The 20459-nt window shown below is 43.9% G+C and overlaps 1 protein-coding gene across 3 annotated transcripts in view; it reads right to left on the minus strand.

Annotated features, from left to right (window-relative positions):
• Positions 1–1426: 1426 nt before the first annotated feature.
• TMC7 (transmembrane channel like 7) overlaps positions 1427–20459 on the minus strand; it is a 54587-nt gene continuing 35554 nt past the window's right edge. For all 3 annotated transcript variants that reach the window (XM_079780860.1, XM_079780862.1, XM_079780861.1), the window contains 8 exons: positions 19181–19338; positions 16412–16529; positions 15999–16096; positions 13465–13651; positions 10176–10306; positions 7674–7829; positions 4389–4467; positions 1427–3531 (listed from right to left, as the gene is read on the minus strand). In XM_079780860.1, coding sequence (XP_079636986.1) covers positions 3466–3531; positions 4389–4467; positions 7674–7829; positions 10176–10306; positions 13465–13651; positions 15999–16096; positions 16412–16529; positions 19181–19338 — 993 coding nt within the window. In that variant the 3' untranslated portion in view covers positions 1427–3465. The remainder of the gene's footprint in view (positions 3532–4388; positions 4468–7673; positions 7830–10175; positions 10307–13464; positions 13652–15998; positions 16097–16411; positions 16530–19180; positions 19339–20459) is intronic.

Genomic DNA, 20459 nt, shown 5'->3' on the forward strand with positions numbered 1-20459 from the left:
ATAAATATTAATGGTGATTACCTCTGGGGGGGGCAGGGGGCTAGGGTGACAGGGGGAAGGACACGTAATAAGAATTGTACCACAGTTGTTTAAGGATTATTTACCTTACTAACTGTTAGGGGTGCCGAAGGAGAAAAGCACGAGGCCGAAAGTGGTAAAGAATAATAAATTTATTAGGTCATCTGGAAACCAGTTGGATGGAGCCCCAAAATGGTGCCAGCACCCAGGGACAGGGAATCAGAAGTTTTAAAGGACTCTAGGCAGGCTTTCCTGGCAGGACTCTGGGCAGATCCAGATCCTAGGAGAGTCTGGAGGGGAAAGATAACCGCCTTAGCAAGTGGAATGTCGGTTGTGAAATGGTCTAAAGGTCAGTTTTCCGGGGGATGGGTATCAATTCAATTCTTTGATGAGACCTAGCACTAATTATAGATAAAATGAGGTTTTCTTACAAACCCTGGGAAACTGAAGGACATATTGCAAAAAGAAAATACATTTTAAAAGCAGATCAAGGCCTGGCTGGCGTGGCTCAGTGGTTGAGCATCGACCTATGAACCAGGAGGTCACAGTTTAATTCCTGGTCAGGGCACGTTCCTGGGTTGTAGGCTCAATCCCCAGTGTGGGGCGTGCAGGAGGCAGCCAATCAATGATTCTCTTTCATCACTGATGTTTCTATCTCTCTGTCCCTCTCCCTTCCTCTCTGAAATCAATAAAATATATTTATAAAATAAAATAACAAATAAAAGCAGATCAAGGACAGGACACGCTTTGACTTGGTTGCTGTGCCTAGACCATGGATTTGCCTCAGGAATGCTGACCATTCTCCAGTCCCAGGGATGGGCTGAGCTGTTTGAAACATCAGAGATTAGTCAGCTTGTTGTTGGACTTCAAGGTCCTGAAAGCTAGATTGCAGACCCTCCCCTCCCCTTTCCCTGTTACACTGTTAGCTGCAGGTCGCCCTTTCTTCCTCACTGGAGTATAATCAGCCAGCTGGCCAAGGGGTGAGGGTGCGGTCAGAGCAGAATTTCCAGGATGACCTGCTGCTCTCCCCATACTGCGGGCATTACTGGAATAAACATCCATATATGATTCAACCCTGTCTGCTGAATTTGGCTCAAGTCGTGACAGGCAGTCTCGGACCCGTTTAGTGTCTAGTATCAGGGAGAGCACTTGAAATAATTTTATATCTTTTAAGTTTAAACCATACACACACACCACCCCCCACAGCTTCAGCAGAGCCAAGGAGTTATCAAAACACTCATCTGATGATCTCCTACAATTAAGCACTTGTTTTTCTCTCTCTGATTCTAGGAAAAGACAACGAATGACTTTACAAATTTATAATTGTCCATGCTCACTTGATTATTGACAAGAAACCTCTGTGAATTCAAATATATACCATCACATTGAAAAACCTTCAAGATTGTTTAATCAGTAGTTTTCGCGCACATTTGTTAGTGACAGCTGCACTTGAACAATTAATACAGACATCACTTAAAGTTATTAAAGTTATCAAAATACATATATCAAAACATTCAAGAGGTATGTAAATTAGCATTTAAAACAAATATATTAGCATATTTCAGTGTCATTTTTATAATAGGGAAATAAAACAGAGCTTCCATCTCTCTCTTCTCTCTCTCTCTCTCTCTCTCTCTCTCTCTCTCTCTCTCTCTCTCTCTTACACACACACACACACACACACACAAAACTTGGCTATCCTCAGAAGTATGGTAAAGGCGAGAACATTATATATATATAAATACACTAGGTAGAAATGCCCCAAATTGGAATTTCTTAAAAGTGAGGGTTGCATGAACTTTTGTTTACTCAAAATTCCATGATACTAGTTTATAGACCTAGAAAATCATAAACCTTAACAAGAGAGAAAAAGCTTGAAAGGCTCACTGGTCACAGGTACAAAAATATCCCATGTCCATGCTCACTTTGTGGAAGGAAAGTAACTGACCTGGGGCAGAGGGACAAGTCTACAGCAATGGGCAGGCTATGGTCAGCTGGCTGCTCAGAGCAGTCATCTTTTTCTAATAAGGGGTGGAGGGGGTGGGAAATATTCTTAACAGCAGCAGCGTTCTGAAACTTGCATCCAAGGTGAAATTCCAGCTACCCCCAGGAAAGGTTCAGTCAGTGAAAGGCAGGCTGCCGCAAACAGTACGTTACAAAACAAATGATCTGAAGATGTAAAAATGAAACGTTGTCACATTAAACAATAACTTAGGCTTACGCTAAAAAATTCAGACCTATCCATTTCGGAAAGCTTACACTGAGGTATTGATGGCATACAGTTTTTACTGTAATTGAAATTACCTTAAGAGGTACTCTGCATGTGTTGTAACATAAAGGCACTTGTGTTTAAAATTCTAAGCACAAGAAAACCAACAGTAGCCCTGAACGATTTGGATATGTGTATTTAAAGAACACAATATTGTCTGACTTGCTACACTGGCACAGGCTGGTCTGATTAACAGGCAGAGCTACAACCCATATCCCCCCAAAACACTTATGCCCATAAACCCACAACTCAAATAAATACTCAACAGTCTTTCCAGCCTGGCTCTGAAATGGACAGTGTCCTTCAGAAAGAGAGACCTCAGTGCAGGAAGGGAAGTGGCATTTGGAAGATTGAGAGGCCAACTTTGTGTCCCTCTTCATTTTGATGGCACGGGGTCCTCTCCCAAGTCTCCAAACTCACGCCTGGAAGGGAACCGAGGGCTTGTGGGTATCCAGCCCCGTAAAGGCACTGCCCCCTGAGCAATAAAGCCGCAGCTAAGAAATCACGGCCACCTGCAGCAATCCCCTCCGCCGGCTTCCTCCGTTCATCCAGAGGCTGTGACTCACACAGCAGGACCGGCTTTTCTCACATGACTACCCCGTGGGGCTGAAATTACATAGCTGTCCTCTCCGTGTTCCCACCACTTGTTCCCAAATTATGATTCAAGGCTTTCTCTTCATTAAAAAAATAAAAATCAGGTTTCATTTTAAGTCCACAGAACCGTCCAAAAGGGTCACTACTTCCTAAGGAACACTTCTCAGTGTAAACCCTAGAACCTGGTTTAAAAGAATGACCCCAGCCTCCTGAACAGATGACCCCTACAGTTATCTTTAAAAGACAAAACAAGCCCTTAAAAATATATAAGGTCTCTCCTCCCCCATTTTTGGTGTAAAAGCTTAAAGGCGTCATACATCAGTTTTTGGTAGTCACCGAGTGGCTGGTCAACAGGCAAGACTTGGTTTGGAACCTGCTTTTCTAAGTCACTAAAGCCCTCCATAGGAGCCGGGTCACGTAAACATGGCCCCCACAGCTGCACACATGAAGCCACCTTCAGGAAAGGCCTGGACTCCAGGAAAATACTCCTTAAAAATCCGCTGAAAAGCCAGCTGCACTCTGCAGGCTCAGCAGGTCACCAAGCCAGCTTATGAACTTGAAGCAGCATCTTCTCATCAGTCTAGTCAGTTCCTCATATCCCTCTGGGCTTCTGTTAGTTTCTGGATTAGGTAACGCTTGTCACGACTTTCCTAAGAAAAAGAAATCGGTTCAAGAGTACATTCAATATACTTGGAAACAAATATCATGATTTCAACCTACTAAATTACCTATCAGACACGGGGCCAAGGATGCTAATTAACACTGGACGATTGTAATGGCCTCCGGACTCGTCTGTCTCTTTCACTCTTGCCCCCACCACAGCCCCTTGTCCAAAGAATGGACAGTGACCTTTAAAAAATGTCCATCAGACTTCTAGTTCACACCCTCCAGTGGCTTCCTATCACAATGAGAACTCCACCTAAGCTTCCGACCAGAGCCATCAGGGCATGCTGTGACCCAGCTGCAAATCCGCCTCATCTCGCCTCCCCAGCCCCACCACCCTCCCTCCCTGCCCCCAGGGGTACCCAGCTCATTTCCACACTGTGGCCTCTGCCTGCTCCTCTCATCCCCGAGACCTCCCACAATCAGCTCCTTCTCCTCATTCAAGTCTGAACTACAAGGTCATTCACCTCCTCAAAGAGGCCTTCCGTGGCCACCAGATACAGCAGCAAATGGCCTACTTGTCACTTTGCCTTGTTCGTATTATCTTCTCAGCAGTTACTGCTATCAAAATTTCTTTTTTCTTTAACTACTTAGCAATCTTTTCTTCTTCACCACTGTATACCAGCACAGTGTGAGGCACAGATAGTGCTTAATATATATGCTGAAGGAATGAATGAGTCAGTGAATGAATGAAGTTGGCGGAGGCCTGCCTTGAAGGCAGAGTTTTGGGGGAGTGGTGGTGAGGGACAGACAGCAGCATTCCTGGGAAAAGGGGCTATTTTCCACTAGATGTCCTGGGGAAATGTCCCCAGCCATGACCCCCTGGGCCTGCATGCTTCCTTACCAGGGACAGCTGCTCTCGGAGCTGGACGACCACCCGCTTATGCGCTCCGGCCAGGGCAATGAAATAAAACATAACGAGGCTGCAATACAAGGTGAAGTGGTCACTAGGGTGTCTGTACCATTTGAAGGCCACTTAGAAAAACAACTTGACAGGTTTCGCCTGCAATAGGTTTACTCATTAGAAATAGAAAAGACAACCCACACCTCTTCCAAACAGGGCATCGAAACAGTCAGAGGGGTGAATGATCACTGTGGAATCTCTCTGGCCTCAGTTTTTTCATCTGTAAAATGGGGATAATACAGTAAAACCCAGTGATATCAAGCCTAAGATAATACAATTTTGAATAAAGCAATTGGCAATCAGCTCCTGTTTTCTGTGCAGCCCTAAATCTTAAATGTGGGAGGCGGGGGAGAGGGAGGGGTCGGTCATTGAAGTTATTAGCTTTGGGGAGTGGGGCAAGTGGAGTGGAGGAAACAGCAGGCAAGCTCATTACGTGAAGGGAAGGTGGTTTCCTGTCCATTCTCCCCAGATACTGCTGAGGAAATGAGGGCCATTGGAATCACTGTTATGATCGATCCTCTCCTGGAAGTCCCCACGGCCAAGGACAGGAAAGGTCCCAAAAGATGCTGAAGCCAGATCAGGTAGCCACCACCAGATGGTGCCAGCCACACCACAGCTGGGGTGAACGAATTAGGATGGAGTAGCTCCATCCCAGGATCCTAGGATGCAGGCTGGCTGGCTGCCCAGCTCCCCAGGTCATTTTATTCATCTCATCAAAGGGATCCTGCCTTTCACAAATGAATTTTGGGCCCACTTTTTGCATTGTGGTGGGGTTTTACTGTTACAATGTCTACATCACAGGGTAATTGTGATGCTTTCATGTGTTAATACATGTAAGCTACAATCAACTCCGGTTACCTGTGGCAGTCTCTAGAGCAGTGGTTCTCAACCTTTTTAATGCCGCGACCCTTTAATACAGTTCCTCATGTTGTGGTGACCCCAACCATAAAATTATTTTCGTTGCTACTTCATAACTGTAATTTTGCTACTGTTAATGATCGTAATGTAAATATCTGTGTTTTCCGATGGTCTTAGGCTCTACAGCAGCGGTTCTCAACAGAACTGCTAGCAGGGTCGCCTAAGACCATCGGAAAACACAGATATTTACATTACGATTCATAACAGTAGCAAAATTACAGTTATGAAGTAGCAACGAAAATAATTTTATGGTTGGGGTCACCACAACATGAGGAACTGTATTAAAAGGTCGCGGCATTAGAAAGGTTGAGAACCACTGCTCTAGAGTCTCCAGGAACACTGAATTAGTGAATTTTGGACCAATGACCTAGACTCAGAGGACAGGCTTAGGTTCTGATGGTCACAAGATTTTTCTCAACTGATCAATACTTTGTATTGCACTAGCTGGTTTGGCTCAGTGGATAGAGTGCTGGCCTGCAGACTAAAGGGTCCCAGGTTTGATTCCAGCCAAGGGCACATGCCTGGGTTGTGGGCTCGATCCCCAGTATGGGGCATACAGGAGGCAGCCAATCAATGATTCTCTCTTATCATTAATGTTTCTATCTCTCTCTCCCTCTCCCTTCCTCTCTGAAATCAATAAATATATTTTTAAAAAAACAATACTTTGTCTTATGTTTCTTGTTTGTTGAGAAAGGTTATCCATACATAACCTTGTTTCTGTTTACAGACATTTAATATTCATTAGCATTGAACTTACAGCCAACAGCACTGTAACTCATGACTGAACGAAGCTTATCTAATATACGGGTTATCTCTGCAAAGCACATCACAGCCTTCTTGCACTCAGGAACATTAGACGGCACTTCAGCATTACACTTGGGGCCTTCAAACAGTGAAATCACCAACCAAAAGCATAAAATGCAAGAAACACAGCACTAACTAGATTGCAGAAAGGCACTTGCTTATGGTGTGAGAACTGGAATCAGACGGCAGTGTACATAAGGCCTTGTTTCACCTCAGCTGGGAAGGTGCATGCGATGGCCTGAATATTTGTGTCCCCCCTAAATTTACATGTTGGAATCCTAATGCCCAATGTGACAGTGTTAGAAGGTGGGGCCTTTGGGAGGTGATTATGTCATGAGGGTGGAGCCCTCAATATTTGGATTAGTGCCCTGATAAAAGGGACTAGAGAGCCCCGTGTCCCCTTCTGTCCTGTGAGGACACAGGGAGAAGTCTGTAAGCTGGAAGAGGGTCCTCATGCAGCCATCTGGCACCCTGATTTGGGGCTCCCAGACTCCAGAATTGTGAGAAACTCCTGTTTATAAGCCTCCTCGTCTGTGTGCCATTTTATTATAGCAGCTTGAACAAACTAAGACAGTGCACGGCAAGAGACTCAAATGACCATGAAAACTCTGTCAAAAAATACATGTCAGCTGCGAATACTGATTTTGAAATTTCAAAAATCTTTTAGTGAGTGGACACATGGACATCACAGGAATAAAACACACAGACTCCGTGAATAATGATGACCCACTGTGATTAGAACAATGTGTAGCACGTAGTAAGCCCTCAATACACATTTGGGATTAGAATTACGTTAACACTCAATACGAATCACTGTGTAGCAAAGACCCTCGTCACCCTTGCATATAACACCTGTCATTTACTGAGCCTTTAACGGCCAGGTCCTCTGCTAAGCATTTTTTATTTTACTTTTTAATATGGAACGCTTCGCGAATTTCTGTCATCGTTGCTCAGGGGCCATGCTAATCTTCTCTGTATCGTTCCAATTTTAGTATACGTGCCGCAAAAGTGAGCACTCTGCTAAGCACTTTACATGTGTTACCACATCTCCTTCTTCTCACAACCTTATCAGATATGTGCCATTCTTATCCACATGTTCCAGGTGAGGAAACGGAGGATCCAAAGGATATATGTGTGATGACCCAAGGCTACAAGGCTTATAACTGGTAGAGCCAAGGTCCAAGTTTATGCTCTTTTCTCTGCTCAATAATCAGTTTCTTTTTTGAAAAGCAGTGGTTTTGTGAATAATCAGTAATAATAATAGGCAGCGTTTATTAGGTTTTTATAAGTCAGGCATTGGGTTAAGTGCCTTATGTGTAGGATCTTACTGAACTTGCCCAACGATCCTCTGAAAGAATTACTATTATTATGCCCATTTTAGAGATGGGAAAGTGAGGCTCAGTAACATCTAAAGTGTAGCAGGTGAGTTCCCATTTCCCCGTGGAGAGAAGCCCACGTGCTTCCCTGGGAGTTACTCACAGGGTCCAGGAGGTTCCCACTCACCAGATGATCATGAAGAAAGGCACTGCAAAGGCTTCCGACGTGACGCCGTGGACCAGGGACTGCAGCGAGCTGGGGAAGGTGCTCACCGTCTTGGGAACCACCTCCCAGGTGGTGTTGGAGTTGGTGAACGGCCCACAGGCTTTCGAGGACGGGATGCTGCAGACACAGACCACGGAGCTCAGGTGAGGCGTGCTCCCAGGCTGAGTGTTCCTCCTTTACACGCCTACCAGGCTTTGTTAACAGTAACCTTCGAGCAACGGCTGACCTCATGGCCTTCTGGAATATTCTGGTCAAAAATGCTTACCCTGCAATTTCATCAAATCACTAGACCTGACTTCCAATTTACAGGAAATTCAGGACAGAACAAGTTAAATGACACCATGAGAAAATAATCAGACAAATACACAGTGTGGGGATTCCATTCTCCAGGCTCTGATTTAGAGGTGAGGGAACTGGCCTGGACTCTTCAAAAAAGCAAAGGTTAAAAGAGACTAAAAACACATACCCGAGAGCAATGGGTAAAGCTTGAAAGATCCTCATCCTATATAATAAAAGGGTAATACGCAAATTGACCGAACAGCGGAACGACTGGAACACCCGCCGCCCCTCGCCCCAGCTGGCCCACCCCCGATGGCCCTCACTGGGCAGGCCGGCTGGACCCCTCCAGTGCACAAACTTGTGTACCGGGTCTCTAGTTATAAAATAAAGCTATGAAAGGCTATTTGGGGACAATTGGGGAAATTTGAAAATGGCAGGACTGTGATATTAGTATTCATTTTCTTAGGTGTGTCAATGTTATTGTGGATGCACAGGAAGGAAAATGGCCTTATTTTTAGGAGCTGCATCCTCAAGTGTTTAGGGATAAACTCATGGTGCCTACAACTTAATTTCAAATGGCTCATCACACACACAAAAAGGCACGCATAGAGAGAAACAACTGTAGCAAAATGTCAATAATTGGGGCATCCAGTTGAAGGGTATATGAGTTTTCATTGTGGCTATTTCTTCAACTTTCCCATAGGTTTGAAATTGTTCAAAGTACAAAGTAGGGAAAAAGTAAAACTATGATGGAAAAAAAGGAAGCTCTGTAAAAAACTGCCCACATTCACATCAAAAAGTTCTGTGTAGAAAGTCTTCCACTGCAGCCCTATTTTTACGGGTAAAAATAAATTCCTGAAAACAACCTAAATGTTGTCTAAGGAAATGGATTCACAATTTATTATTTTTTTATTGATTGATTGATTAGGGAGATAGAGGAAGGGAGAAATAAATATATAAATATGGATTATGTGCCATGTCAATATATGTATTATATTTTAAAAATCAAAGCTAAAAATATTTTAAAAGAGTGAGAATTCTTTATGTACTGGCATGGACAATGGCACAATATAAAATTAAGGGGGGGAAATAAGCTGCCAAACAGGATTATAGCTTTATTCCATAGGTAATATTTTAAAAGAAACATATTGTTTATAAATTTCTAGAAGTATTCACAAAATGTTAACAGTGGTTACCTAAGAGTGGGATTATGAGGTGAAGATAAAGAGTAATTTTTCCTCTTTAATTTACACCCTTCTGTACTATTTGAAAATTTTATGTATAATATATATTACTATAACAATAAAACAATAATATATATATTCAAGTTAGTTAAAAAATGAAGTATGAAAGACAGATTCCAAATTGAAGGATTTTAACTTAAAGATAAAGAAATTAAATTCTATGAGAGTGTAAGTCAGCAAACTAGAGCCCATGGACCAAATCTGGCCCCCCACCTGTTTTTTATAAGTAAAGTTTTATTGGAACACAGTCATGTTCATTAGTTTATATATTGTCTCTGGCTGCTTATGGATGCCATATGGCCCTCAGAGCCTAAATTATTTACTCTCTTACCTTTACAGAAAAAGTTTGCTGGCCTCTGGTATAAGTGATTACACACCGAGGGAGTGGCATGGCTGGGGCTTGAAACCTCAACTTCTGCTTCTCAGTCCTGAGCTGAGCATCTCTGCTCTTTCCAAATTCTAAACCAGACTCTATACTCATATGTCATATGTTAAATGTCTTTATATCCCTAGCATCTAGCACAGTGCGTGGCACATAGAAGGTGTTAAATAAATGTTTGCTAAGTGCAAACCCTCCACTGAAGTGGCAGGAATGTGGGTGACTTCCTGCTTCTTTTCATAATCAGACACAATCCAAATGGGGACTAGAAGAGAAGTCTCAGGAAAAAGGAGCTGGATAGGACAGACCCCCAACTGGCACTCTCAAAAGTAATGGCCACCCAGCAAGCCCAAGTTCTGGAAGTGGACCCAGACAATCCAGCCACCAGAGGGAGCTTCCAAAGCACGGACGGGCCTGGCTAAGCCAGGAGCAACTTCCTGACCAGAGCTCTGCGGGTGGCACCCTGTGAGCAAAGCCCACAGAAAACGCTAGGGACCCTTTAACAAAAGGGGATCATGTCAGCAAGCAGGGAACTGTTTTACAAAACCAAGTGGTACTTACTGTGCCATGCTGATTGTCAGCGGTATTACTGCCAAGCACAGGCCGATCAACAACACCAGCAGGAAGAAGAAATTAGAATTGGATGCTCTGAACTGCCTTGGGGAGGGTCTGCAGGTATGAAGAAGGCTCATCTAAGGGGAGAGAAAAAAGAGAGGAAACATTAAGAGTACAGCTTCCTTGAGGATAAATGAGCAAGGTCAAACATTGCAGTGGAAATGTAAATTGGTCTAATCTTTCTACAGGGCAGTTAGCAATCTAGATCAAAATGAAAAATGTTTAATCCAGACCCCAACATTGGGCCAAAATACATGTATGTGGATGTTTACTGCTCTAGTTGTTGTTATCAAGGAATAACTAAACCGGAACAACCGAAATAGCTGTCAAGGGGGTGGGGGTAGTCCTTAAAGGTTAAAAAGTTACACCTAGCCCTAGCTGGTTTGGCTCAGTGGATAGAGCATCGGCCTGCGGACTGAAGGGTCCCAGGTTCGATTCCAGTCAAGAGCATATGCCCGGGTTGCGGGATCAATCCCCAGTAGGGAATGTTCAGGAGGCAGCTGATCAATGATTCCCTCTCATCATTGATGTTTCTATCTCTCTCCCCTCTCCCTTCCTCTCTGAAATCAAGAAAAATAAGTTGTTGTTGTTTTTTTAAAAAAATTACACCCACACAACAGAATACCATGTAGCCCCTAGAAAGGAGGAGAAAGCGAGCTTTACATCCTATGTGGTGCTGTGAAATGAAAAGGGTAGATTTCAGCACTCTGTCCTGTATGACCTCATTTAAGTTTTTTGTGTTTTTTTTTTAAGTATTCTTTACTAGAGGCCCGGTGCATGAAATTCATGCACGGGGTGGCGGGGGGGAGGTGGGGGAGTCCCTCAGCCTGGCCTGCACCCTCTCGCAATCTGGGACCCCTTGGGGGATGTCCCCGAGGAATGGGCCTAAACCGGCAGTTAGGGATCGAGCCTAAACCAGTAGTCCGACATCCCTCTCGCAATCCAGGACTGCTGGCTCCTAACCGCTCGCCTGCCTGCCTTCCTGATCACCCCTAACCACTTGCCTGCCTGCCTGATCGTCCCAACCACTCTGCCTGCCTGCCTGATCACCCCTAACCGCCTCTGCCTCCGCCCCGCCACCACGGCTTCGTCAGGGAGGACGTCTGGAATGACATCCGGAAGGTGGTTCAGCTGTCCGGTCTAATAAGCATATTACACTTTTATTATTACAGATAGGGGTTTAAATATGTTTTAAATGGATCTACAGCCCTGGCCAGGTAGCTCAGTTGGTGAGAATGTTGTCAGATTTGATCCCCAGTCAGGGCACATACAAGAACCAACCAATGAATCCATAAATAAGTGGAACAACAAGTCTCTCTCTCTACCTCTCTCTTACTAATAAATAAAACAAATTGATCTACAATACTCTATAAAAAATAGATATTTTATTTGAATTCTTATAAGCATATTTACTTTTCCTATATTTTATTTATTTACTTTTAATCCTCACATGAGATATTTTTTTCCATTGATTTTTTTAAAGAGAGTGGAAGGAAGGGTGTGTGTGTGGGAGAGAGAGAGAGAGAGAGAGAGAGAGAGAGAGAGACATCAATGTGAGAGCAACAGATCGATTGATTGCCTCCAACTTGCACCCCCAATGGGGCAGGGAATTTGGTCCGCAGGCCAACACTGTAACCCTTGAGCCAAACTGGCCAGGGCAATTTTTCCTGTATTTTAAAATAAGTATTTCCATTGAGGGGAAAAAGACTTGAAAGAAATATCAAATGTGGAGGGGGAGAGAGGTATAATAACAGGCATAATATTTCTCCTTAGTATTTTTAAATGCTATTGTTGGGAGTAGGCACCAAGCTCTTCTCATTTCAGCAGCAGCCAGAACATCTTGTGAGCAGAGGACACTGAGTTCCAAGGACACTTGGTGCCCTGTCTGGGGGCAGCCGGTCAGTCAGGCCTGGAGTGAGTGTCAGAACGCAGCCCAGTGCCCCTGACCCAGGCCATCCCACGCTGTCTTTACTGTGCTGCAGGCTGGGAAGTCACTGGCCAACCAATATTTTCGGGAAAGGGAAAAAGTTCCTATGAGCTTTTTCTTCTCTATTTCTTCTTCTTTTTTTTTAAAAAAAAATATTTTTATATATTTCAGAGAGGAAGGAAGAGGGAGAAAAAGATAGAAACATCAATGATGAGAGAGAATCATTTATTGGCTGGCTCCTGCACAACCCCCACTGGGGATCTAGCCCGCAACCCGGACATGTGCCCTTGACCGGAATCGAACCTGGGACCCTTCAGTCCGCAGGCCGATGCTCTATCCACCGAGCCAAACCAGCTAGGGCTCTATTTCTTCTTTGGCGACTTCAGCCAAATGAAGTTTCCAAATGAAAGCATCAGAACATTCTTCAAAGGCCAAAACATCCAGGTAGAAAGTTTGGCCCAATTCAAGGTCCTGCTCACCAGGTTAAGTGGCTATGGAGTGAGAGAAATCCAGATTCAAATCCGAGGAGACACTTACAAGCTGTGTGACCTTGGACCAGTTACTTAACCTCTATGAACTTCAGCTTCCTAAGTGTTCAGCAGAGTAGGGGCACATGGCATTAAAATCATCTGCTATTATTATTAATACTATTATTATTTCCATTTCTGAATCCTCAGGCCTTGGTATTAGAGGTAATAGATGAATGTTGGGCTTATTAACAAAGGATACCTCTGGAAGAAGGGATGAAAGTCACTGTATACATATCTCTACTGTTTAAATGTTTAATATTGAGCATACACTGCCTCTATAACAAAGAAAAAGAAGTTTGGTTAATAAGCCCAGGTAGGCTAGTCATCTGCAGGCCACTTCACCCATTAAGCACTTATTTCAGACTCAGTGCCTAGGGCCTGCCAGCTATTTGAGAACCTACACAAATAATTGAGACCTGAACATAAATTCACGGGCTCCAAAATCCAAACAGAAAATTACAAAATTTAAATTAATAATCACTGCATTAAACATTACCAAAATGTCCCACTGTCAACTGGTCAATAATTGCAACTCAACTCTTAGACAGTTATATATAAAAATGACAATTAAATTACAGGAGCAAAACACCACTTAACAGAACTCTCAAAATTATAAAATGTGAACATCTTTTTCGCAGAATAGAAGTATATATCAAATAAGGGATGTAATTTTGAGGTATCTGACAGAATGTGGGTGAGCTCCAAACATGGGTACCGAATGCCAAGCAAGGTCAAGAATGGTGCCGGGTATCAGTCTATCATCCCCACCTCTCCTTACCTCTTTCACGTAGAAGATGATGATGAATTTCACGGTTGCAATGGCAGGGAGAAGGGGTGAGAAAAAGGCTCCGATCCAGCAAATGGTTTGCCCATACACAATTCCCAGAACATTATCAGGAATGGCAAATTCCTGCTGCCCCCAGCACTGCATCAGCTTCCAAGAGGAACAGTACGTCACCAGGAGCCTGGAGACAAATGGGACAATTTCTCATTTGCACCACCAGCGTCCGCCAAAGCCACAGAACCACGTCCACAAAATTAGGGCCATTTTCACACAGATCTGGAAACTGGTTAGTCACAAGTCTAGAAGATGCAAAAGATAGTGAATTCTGGAATCATAAAACCAGGGTCTGAGTCTCAGATCTACAACTGACCAGCCGAATAAATTTAGAGAAGGCTCATTTTTCTCATCTGGAATATGGGGGCTTTATAACACAATTTAGTTGACAGGGTTGATGTGACGATAAACAACATGGGCAGTATCTGTGCTCTGGCTTGCCACTCAGCCCACAAAGTCATGTGCATCCACGCAGAAAATGGCTTATGAAGACCCTACCACCTAGCATGCTGAAGTCCTAAAGCTTCCTTCAGACACCCTCAGGCCAGGGGTCTGAGATAAACACACACCATCATTCACTATAACATTGCCATGTATTCCCAAAAATACTGGGGATAACCTAAATGCCCACAATTTGGGCCTGGGTTGACAAATTATAAGCCATGGATACAGTAGTATATTATACAGTCCTTAAATGAGGAAAATCCATGTGTCCTCCCATGGAAAATTCATGTTTTGTTTGCATGGGAGGAAAAAAGCAAGCTGCAAACCAATCGATGCACCGTGATCCCATTTAAGGGGGGAAATGAACACTTCTAGCAAGACTTGTGTCTACGTACACATGTATTTATGCAAATGACTTTTTACTCTTAAGGACTGCTGGTTCTTCCCCAAAGTATTAACAATGGCCATCTCTGAGGAGTGGGATGGGTTTGGGGAGTTAGAGGTATGGCAACAAATAAGAACTCTCAATATTCTTCAGACTCCTGTATTTATTTAAATTTGAAATATTTACAAAATTTTAACAAGGACATACTCATGTCATATTTGTATGTTTATTTAAAAAAATCTTTCTTGATTTCAGAGAGGGAGAGACAGAAATATCAATGATGAGAGAGAATCGTTGATTGGCTGCCTCCTGCATGCCCCCCACCAGGGACCAAGCCTACAACCTGGGCATGTGCTCTGATCGGGAATTGAACCATGATCTCTTAGTTCATAGGTCGACACTCAACCACTGAGCCATGCCGGCTGGGCTGTATAATTTTTAAAGGGCAGTTTCTTTTTTGTAACTTTTTAAAGTATGTTCTTATTGATTTTGATAGAGAGAGGAAGGGAGAGGGAGAGACAGAAACACTGTTGAGAGAAACATCAACATTGATCAGCTGCCTCATGCACACCCCGTGCTAGAGATTGAGCCCACAACCAGGGCATGTGCCCTGGCCAGGAATCGAACAGGTGACCTCTTGGTGCATGGGTAGATGCTCAACCCCTGAGCCACACTGGCGCGCAAGGACAGTTTCTTTTTTAATGTTTATTTTAAGGGCTTACTGGACTTCTGACATGCTCACAGAATTTGTACATCTGGGTAAAAAGTCTTATTAAGTGAACTTAAGTGAACCTACTCTGTTTCACTTAAGGCTCAAGGAGATGCTGAGAATAATTTAAAAAGTGACAGAATAGCCGAAACCGGTTTGGCTCAGTGGATAGAGCGTCGGCCTTCGGACTGAAAGGTCCCAGGTTCGATTCCGGTCAAGGGCATGTACCTTGGTTGCGGGCACATCTCCAGTAGGGGGTGTGCAAGAGGCAGCTCGTAGATGTTTCTCTCTCATCGATGTTTCTAACTCTCTATCCCTCTCTCTTCCTCACTGTAATAAATCAATAAAATATATTTTTTTAAAAAGTGACAGAATAGTAATGATAATCATAATGGTGATAGTTAACGTTTTGCTGAGTTTCGAAGCATGGAGTGTTCTTAGTACTTTTCTCTGTGTTTTCTCATTTCATCCTCACAATGGTGCTGTGAGGTGGGCACTGCTACTGCCCCATTTCACGGGTGGGAAAATAAACACAGACCTTCCTTAAATTGCCTACCCAAGGTCACATGACTAGCAAGTGGCAGTGCTGGGGCTTGAACCCAGATCAGGAAATAGGGTGTCCACTGAGGCATGGAGGGCCTTCCCTGACAGGGCTGTGGCTGTGCTGATGGCAGGAAGTCATCCCCATGGAAGCCTCATGGAAAACAGCGACATTTCCACTCCTCACACTGCCTTTAGGGGGAACCTAATGGACTAAGGGGCTGATGGCCTGGAGCTGTTTGAAAGTCACCGGATGGTTGTCAGTGGTTTCCCGGGACTGTGAACTCATCCAGCGCTTTCTGGAGAGCAGATGTGAGAGGATCCTCCAGTAGGGGCAGGGGTGGAAGGAGTGGGGTAGTAAAGGGGCGGGGGGGGGGGAGTACCCCTCACACTTACTTTCTGGGAAAATCCACAAAAAGTGTCACAGCCAAGATGATGATGAAGTCGAAGATCATCAGCTTGTACATTTCCTGCCCAACTTGGGTCTCCCAGCACTAAAGCCAAAGACGGGGAGAGACAATGAGACCCGACTCAGGGCAGAGAAAGCCAGGTTCTCAGACTCCGCCCAATGCCCGTCCTCTTCCCAGACCCTGTTGCCTCTGGAGGCTGTCAGCTGATGCTCCTCTGAGCTCCGGCACACACCGGTTTTCAAGCCCTTAGAAGTGCCTGGTGTGCCAGACTCTGCTACACAGTGAGAAAGCGGATCAACGGGAATGCAAACCCATGCCTTCAAGATTCTTCTCTCAACCTTGAGACCGTTTCTCCAAAATGACCCACTCAGCAGGGCGCTCCCGTTCCCCCAGCCTCACCGGGTAGAGTTTCTGGTTGTAGCCACAGAGCTCACACGAGTAGTTATCACAGGATGTAATCTTGGAGCCCAGGGTGAACACCAGCACACAGATGGTCGCCAGCCGCATGAAGACACACCTGCAGGAAGAGAGGAAGGGGGGGGAGGGAAGAGGAGGCCCTGGGGCAGGCTGGGCCCTTGAACGAGGGCTAGTGGGCAGAGAAGCCGCCTTTCTTAAAAGCAAACTCACAAATGGGTAGGGTTTCTGTTTGGGATGATGAGCAAGTTTTGGAAATGGGTAGTGGTGATGGTGGCTCAACACTTAATGCCACTGGGGTGTACACGTAAAAATGGCAAATTTTGCCCATCCGGTGTGGCTAAGGGGTTGAACGTTGACCCATGAACCAGGTCACGGTTGGATTCCTGGTTAGAGCACATGCCCAGGTTGTGGCTCGATCCCCACTAGGGGGTGTGCAGGAACCAATGATTCTCTCCCACTGATGTTTCTATCTCTACCTCTCCCTTCCTCTCTGAAATAAATAAAAACATGTTTTAAAATGGCAGATTTTATGCTAATATGACACCACAATTTTTTAAATGGCAGAAAAAAAAAGATAAGAAAACTAAGACCTCCTTAATCTATGATGTTTTAGCCATATTATAGAACATTGTACATTTCTGGGGGAAAAAAGAAATACTAATTGAATCTTAAGCATCAGCTTTGAGAGATGTCTGAAATATTGAGAAATGAATAAAGCACATTGCAGAGTTTCGTATAGATACGAATCTACTTTTTTTTTTAATGTGGATGTTGGCATGAGCAGATGAGGGCTGCCTGGGGAAGCTGGATTCAATAAAGGAGGGCAGAGAGTACTATTGTTTTTTAAAGATGCTTTCTATTACATGGTTTGTAATTTTTTTTTTAAGCCATTAAAAGTGGGCGGTAGAAAAAAGCAAGTCCACACCATTGGCTCACTCTTCTCAGTGGGCAGCATGCCGCCTGACACCATGTGCCTGGTGGTAAGATGAGAACCCAGAATCACTGAGGAGGTTTCTATAACGAAAAACTGAAGCAGAATATAATAAAAAGTGTGAATCTACCCAGTAGTTTACCATGACTATGGTACAGAAAAACAAACACACCGTGAAAAAACAATGAACTAAATGCTGACTACAGGGCATTCTATAGGACAAATGCCCGTTTCCCCCACAAGGATTCTTTAAAGAATAAAAGGGCCATACAATTCTATAATACATCATCTGTATATTATAGTGTGTGTTCACCACCCCAAGTCAAGTCCCCTTCCATCACCACTTATCTCCCCCATGCCCTCGACTACCTCCCCCACCTTCCTGTCCCTTTGGTAATCACCATGTTGTTCAAACCAGGGCCCCATCCTACACCCCGGTTTGAACAAACCAATCATACAAAGCCATCTTCAATTCCTTCAGGGAACTGTCAATTAAAAATAAATATATATATATATATATATATATATATATATATATATATATATATATATATAAATCCTTGTCATTTAAGAGATATACCGAAGTGTTTACAGGTGAAATGACATGTCTCCTGAGATCTGCTTAAAACAATCAAGCAAAAGGGTGGGGGAGGAGATGAAACAAGACTGACAATAGGTTGGTAAAGGAAACTAAGTGACAGGTGCATGGGGGGTTCATTATACCATTCGTTCTGTTTAAAATTTTTCAAAATAAAAATATTTTTTAAAAATATGCAGATGGTCCTGGTTGGGTGGCTTGGTTGGTTGAAGCATCATCCTGTACACCAAAAGGTTACAGGTTTGATTCCCAGTCGGGGGCACATACCTAGATTTCTCGGGTTCAATCCCCAGGTATGGGAGGCAGCCGATTGATGTTTTTCTCTCACATTAATGTCTCTCTCTCTCTCTCTCTCTCTCAAATCAATAAAAACATATTCTTGGGTGAGGTAAAAAAAAAAAAAAAAGATGCAAATGTAATCTGAGGCATTTGAGAAGCAGCAAAAAAATGCTCACATCACATGATCCCCACCTGGTCCTCTCCAACTCATTTGTGTTAACTTCCTGCGCCCTGCTTCATACCTGTCACTTTTTAAAAAGGAGACTGAATATTTATTTAAAATGAGAAGAGGTATTACAACAACTTACAGAAAGTCAACTGTAGCACCCACTGTGGGTGACCTGGCCACGTTTTCTCAGCACTCACTATTCCAACAAATGCTTCAAGTTCCTCCTGCAAGGACTTGCAACTCTCTACCCAAGGCCCACCCATGGAGGTGGTGGGTGGAAGTGTGGGGAGTTGATGCCTCTGGGAACCAGCCACTTTTAGGCAGTAGAGACAGAATATCTGGTTTGGTTGGAAAGGCCAAGCTATTTCCCACACACACTCCCAGGGTTACCCAGGAGGACTGAGCCCCAGTATCCAACAGCAATAACTTGCCCAATAACACACCATTTATCAGCTGCCTTTCCTTCTCTCTCACTTCCTTAACCCCCTTGTCATTTCTAACATCTTCAGAGCAACATCTCCTCGTAGGGCCCCACCCTAAGCCCTCAGATGTGGATGCGCTAAAACATGAACCAAAAATATAATACTGATGAGTAGACTCTTAAGTCAAACAGATTTCACTGAATGTGCAAACTCTGATTCATTCATGGGAGCTGTCTGAATACTGAAGAGCATTCTTGACTTAGCAGGAAAATGTGCCACAATTGATTAGCAATGTCTGCCAGAGGCAAGGGATGGGGCAAGTGGTGATCTGATTGGCATGTCTAGACATTACCTAAGGATTGTCAGCCTGATCTCAAAGCCTGGGGAGTAATCCTCATAGTGGATGATCCTGGCGAAGATCACTGGGGTGATAAAATTGGCCAGAGTGATCACAATAGAAGGCAGGTACAATATCAAGAGGTTCTCTCCAAAAATCATCTTGTCAATTTCCTATGAAGATAACAAAACTGGTCAGGAGAATAATAAGGAAAGTTGAATCACACATGAATTTATCTTAAAAGAACTCAACTATATATATTAGGCTGTACACTTTCAACTTACACAGTGTTGTATGTTGATTATACTTCAATAAAACTGGGGGGAAACCTACACTATACATGTTTATTAGCAAACAAAACAAAATAAAACATACATGTCATTCAACAAGGCCTTTAAACATAAGCCATTCTCCTTCCTTGGGTCAACTGTAGGGAAAACATGATCTAGCACAGTGGTTGGCAAACTCATTAGTCAACAGAGCGGCAAACCGCGGCTCGCGAGCCACAGTTTGCCGACCACTGATCTAGCACATACTAGAAGGAAAATGAGCTCTACTGGATTTGTTTGGGTGAGATTTAAGAAAAACAATCCATGTTTCTGTATCAATGGGCAATGTATTTTCAAGGTTGTAATAATCTACACTAATAAGAGTAAGATACAAATTGACCGTACCTTTGTGACGCCCACCAGCCAATCAGGAGCCTGCATATGCAAATCAACCCACCATCTTTGTTGGGTTAATTTGCATGCTCACTCCTGATTGGCTGGTGGGTGTCACAAAGGTACAGTCAATTTGCATCTTACTCTTTTATTAGTGTAGATTATTACAGATGTTCCTCTTTTTCCCCCCATAGCTCCACCCCACCCCATGCCTTTAACCCCTCCCCCTGACCTCATCCATAGGTGTAAGAAGTTTGTCCAATCTCTTCCCACACCGCCCACATCCCCTTCCCCCCAAGGATTGTCAGTCCACTCCCTTTCTATGCCCTTGATTCTGTTATATTCCAAGCAAATTAACCCTCCCCAACTGCTCCGGGCCTCTGGGCAGCGTGGGAAGGCAGAAAGGTGGCTCTTGGCTGGAGTGAAGGCGGTGCCGGCAGCCAAGAGAAGGCCCATTCTTGCACGAATCTTTGTGCATCGGGCCTCTAGTTACTTATAATAGCCATTCTTTCCTTCTTTAATAGTAATAGACTATTTAGCCACATAAGGGTTATCCAGGATAAAACTACATTTCCCAGCCTCCCTTGTAGCTAGGTCCAGCTATCTGACCAAAAGGATGTAAGTGGAACTTT

This window comes from Cnephaeus nilssonii, assembly GCF_951640355.1.
Source record: "Cnephaeus nilssonii genome assembly, chromosome: 2".
Classification (NCBI taxonomy): domain Eukaryota; kingdom Metazoa; phylum Chordata; class Mammalia; order Chiroptera; family Vespertilionidae; genus Cnephaeus; species Cnephaeus nilssonii.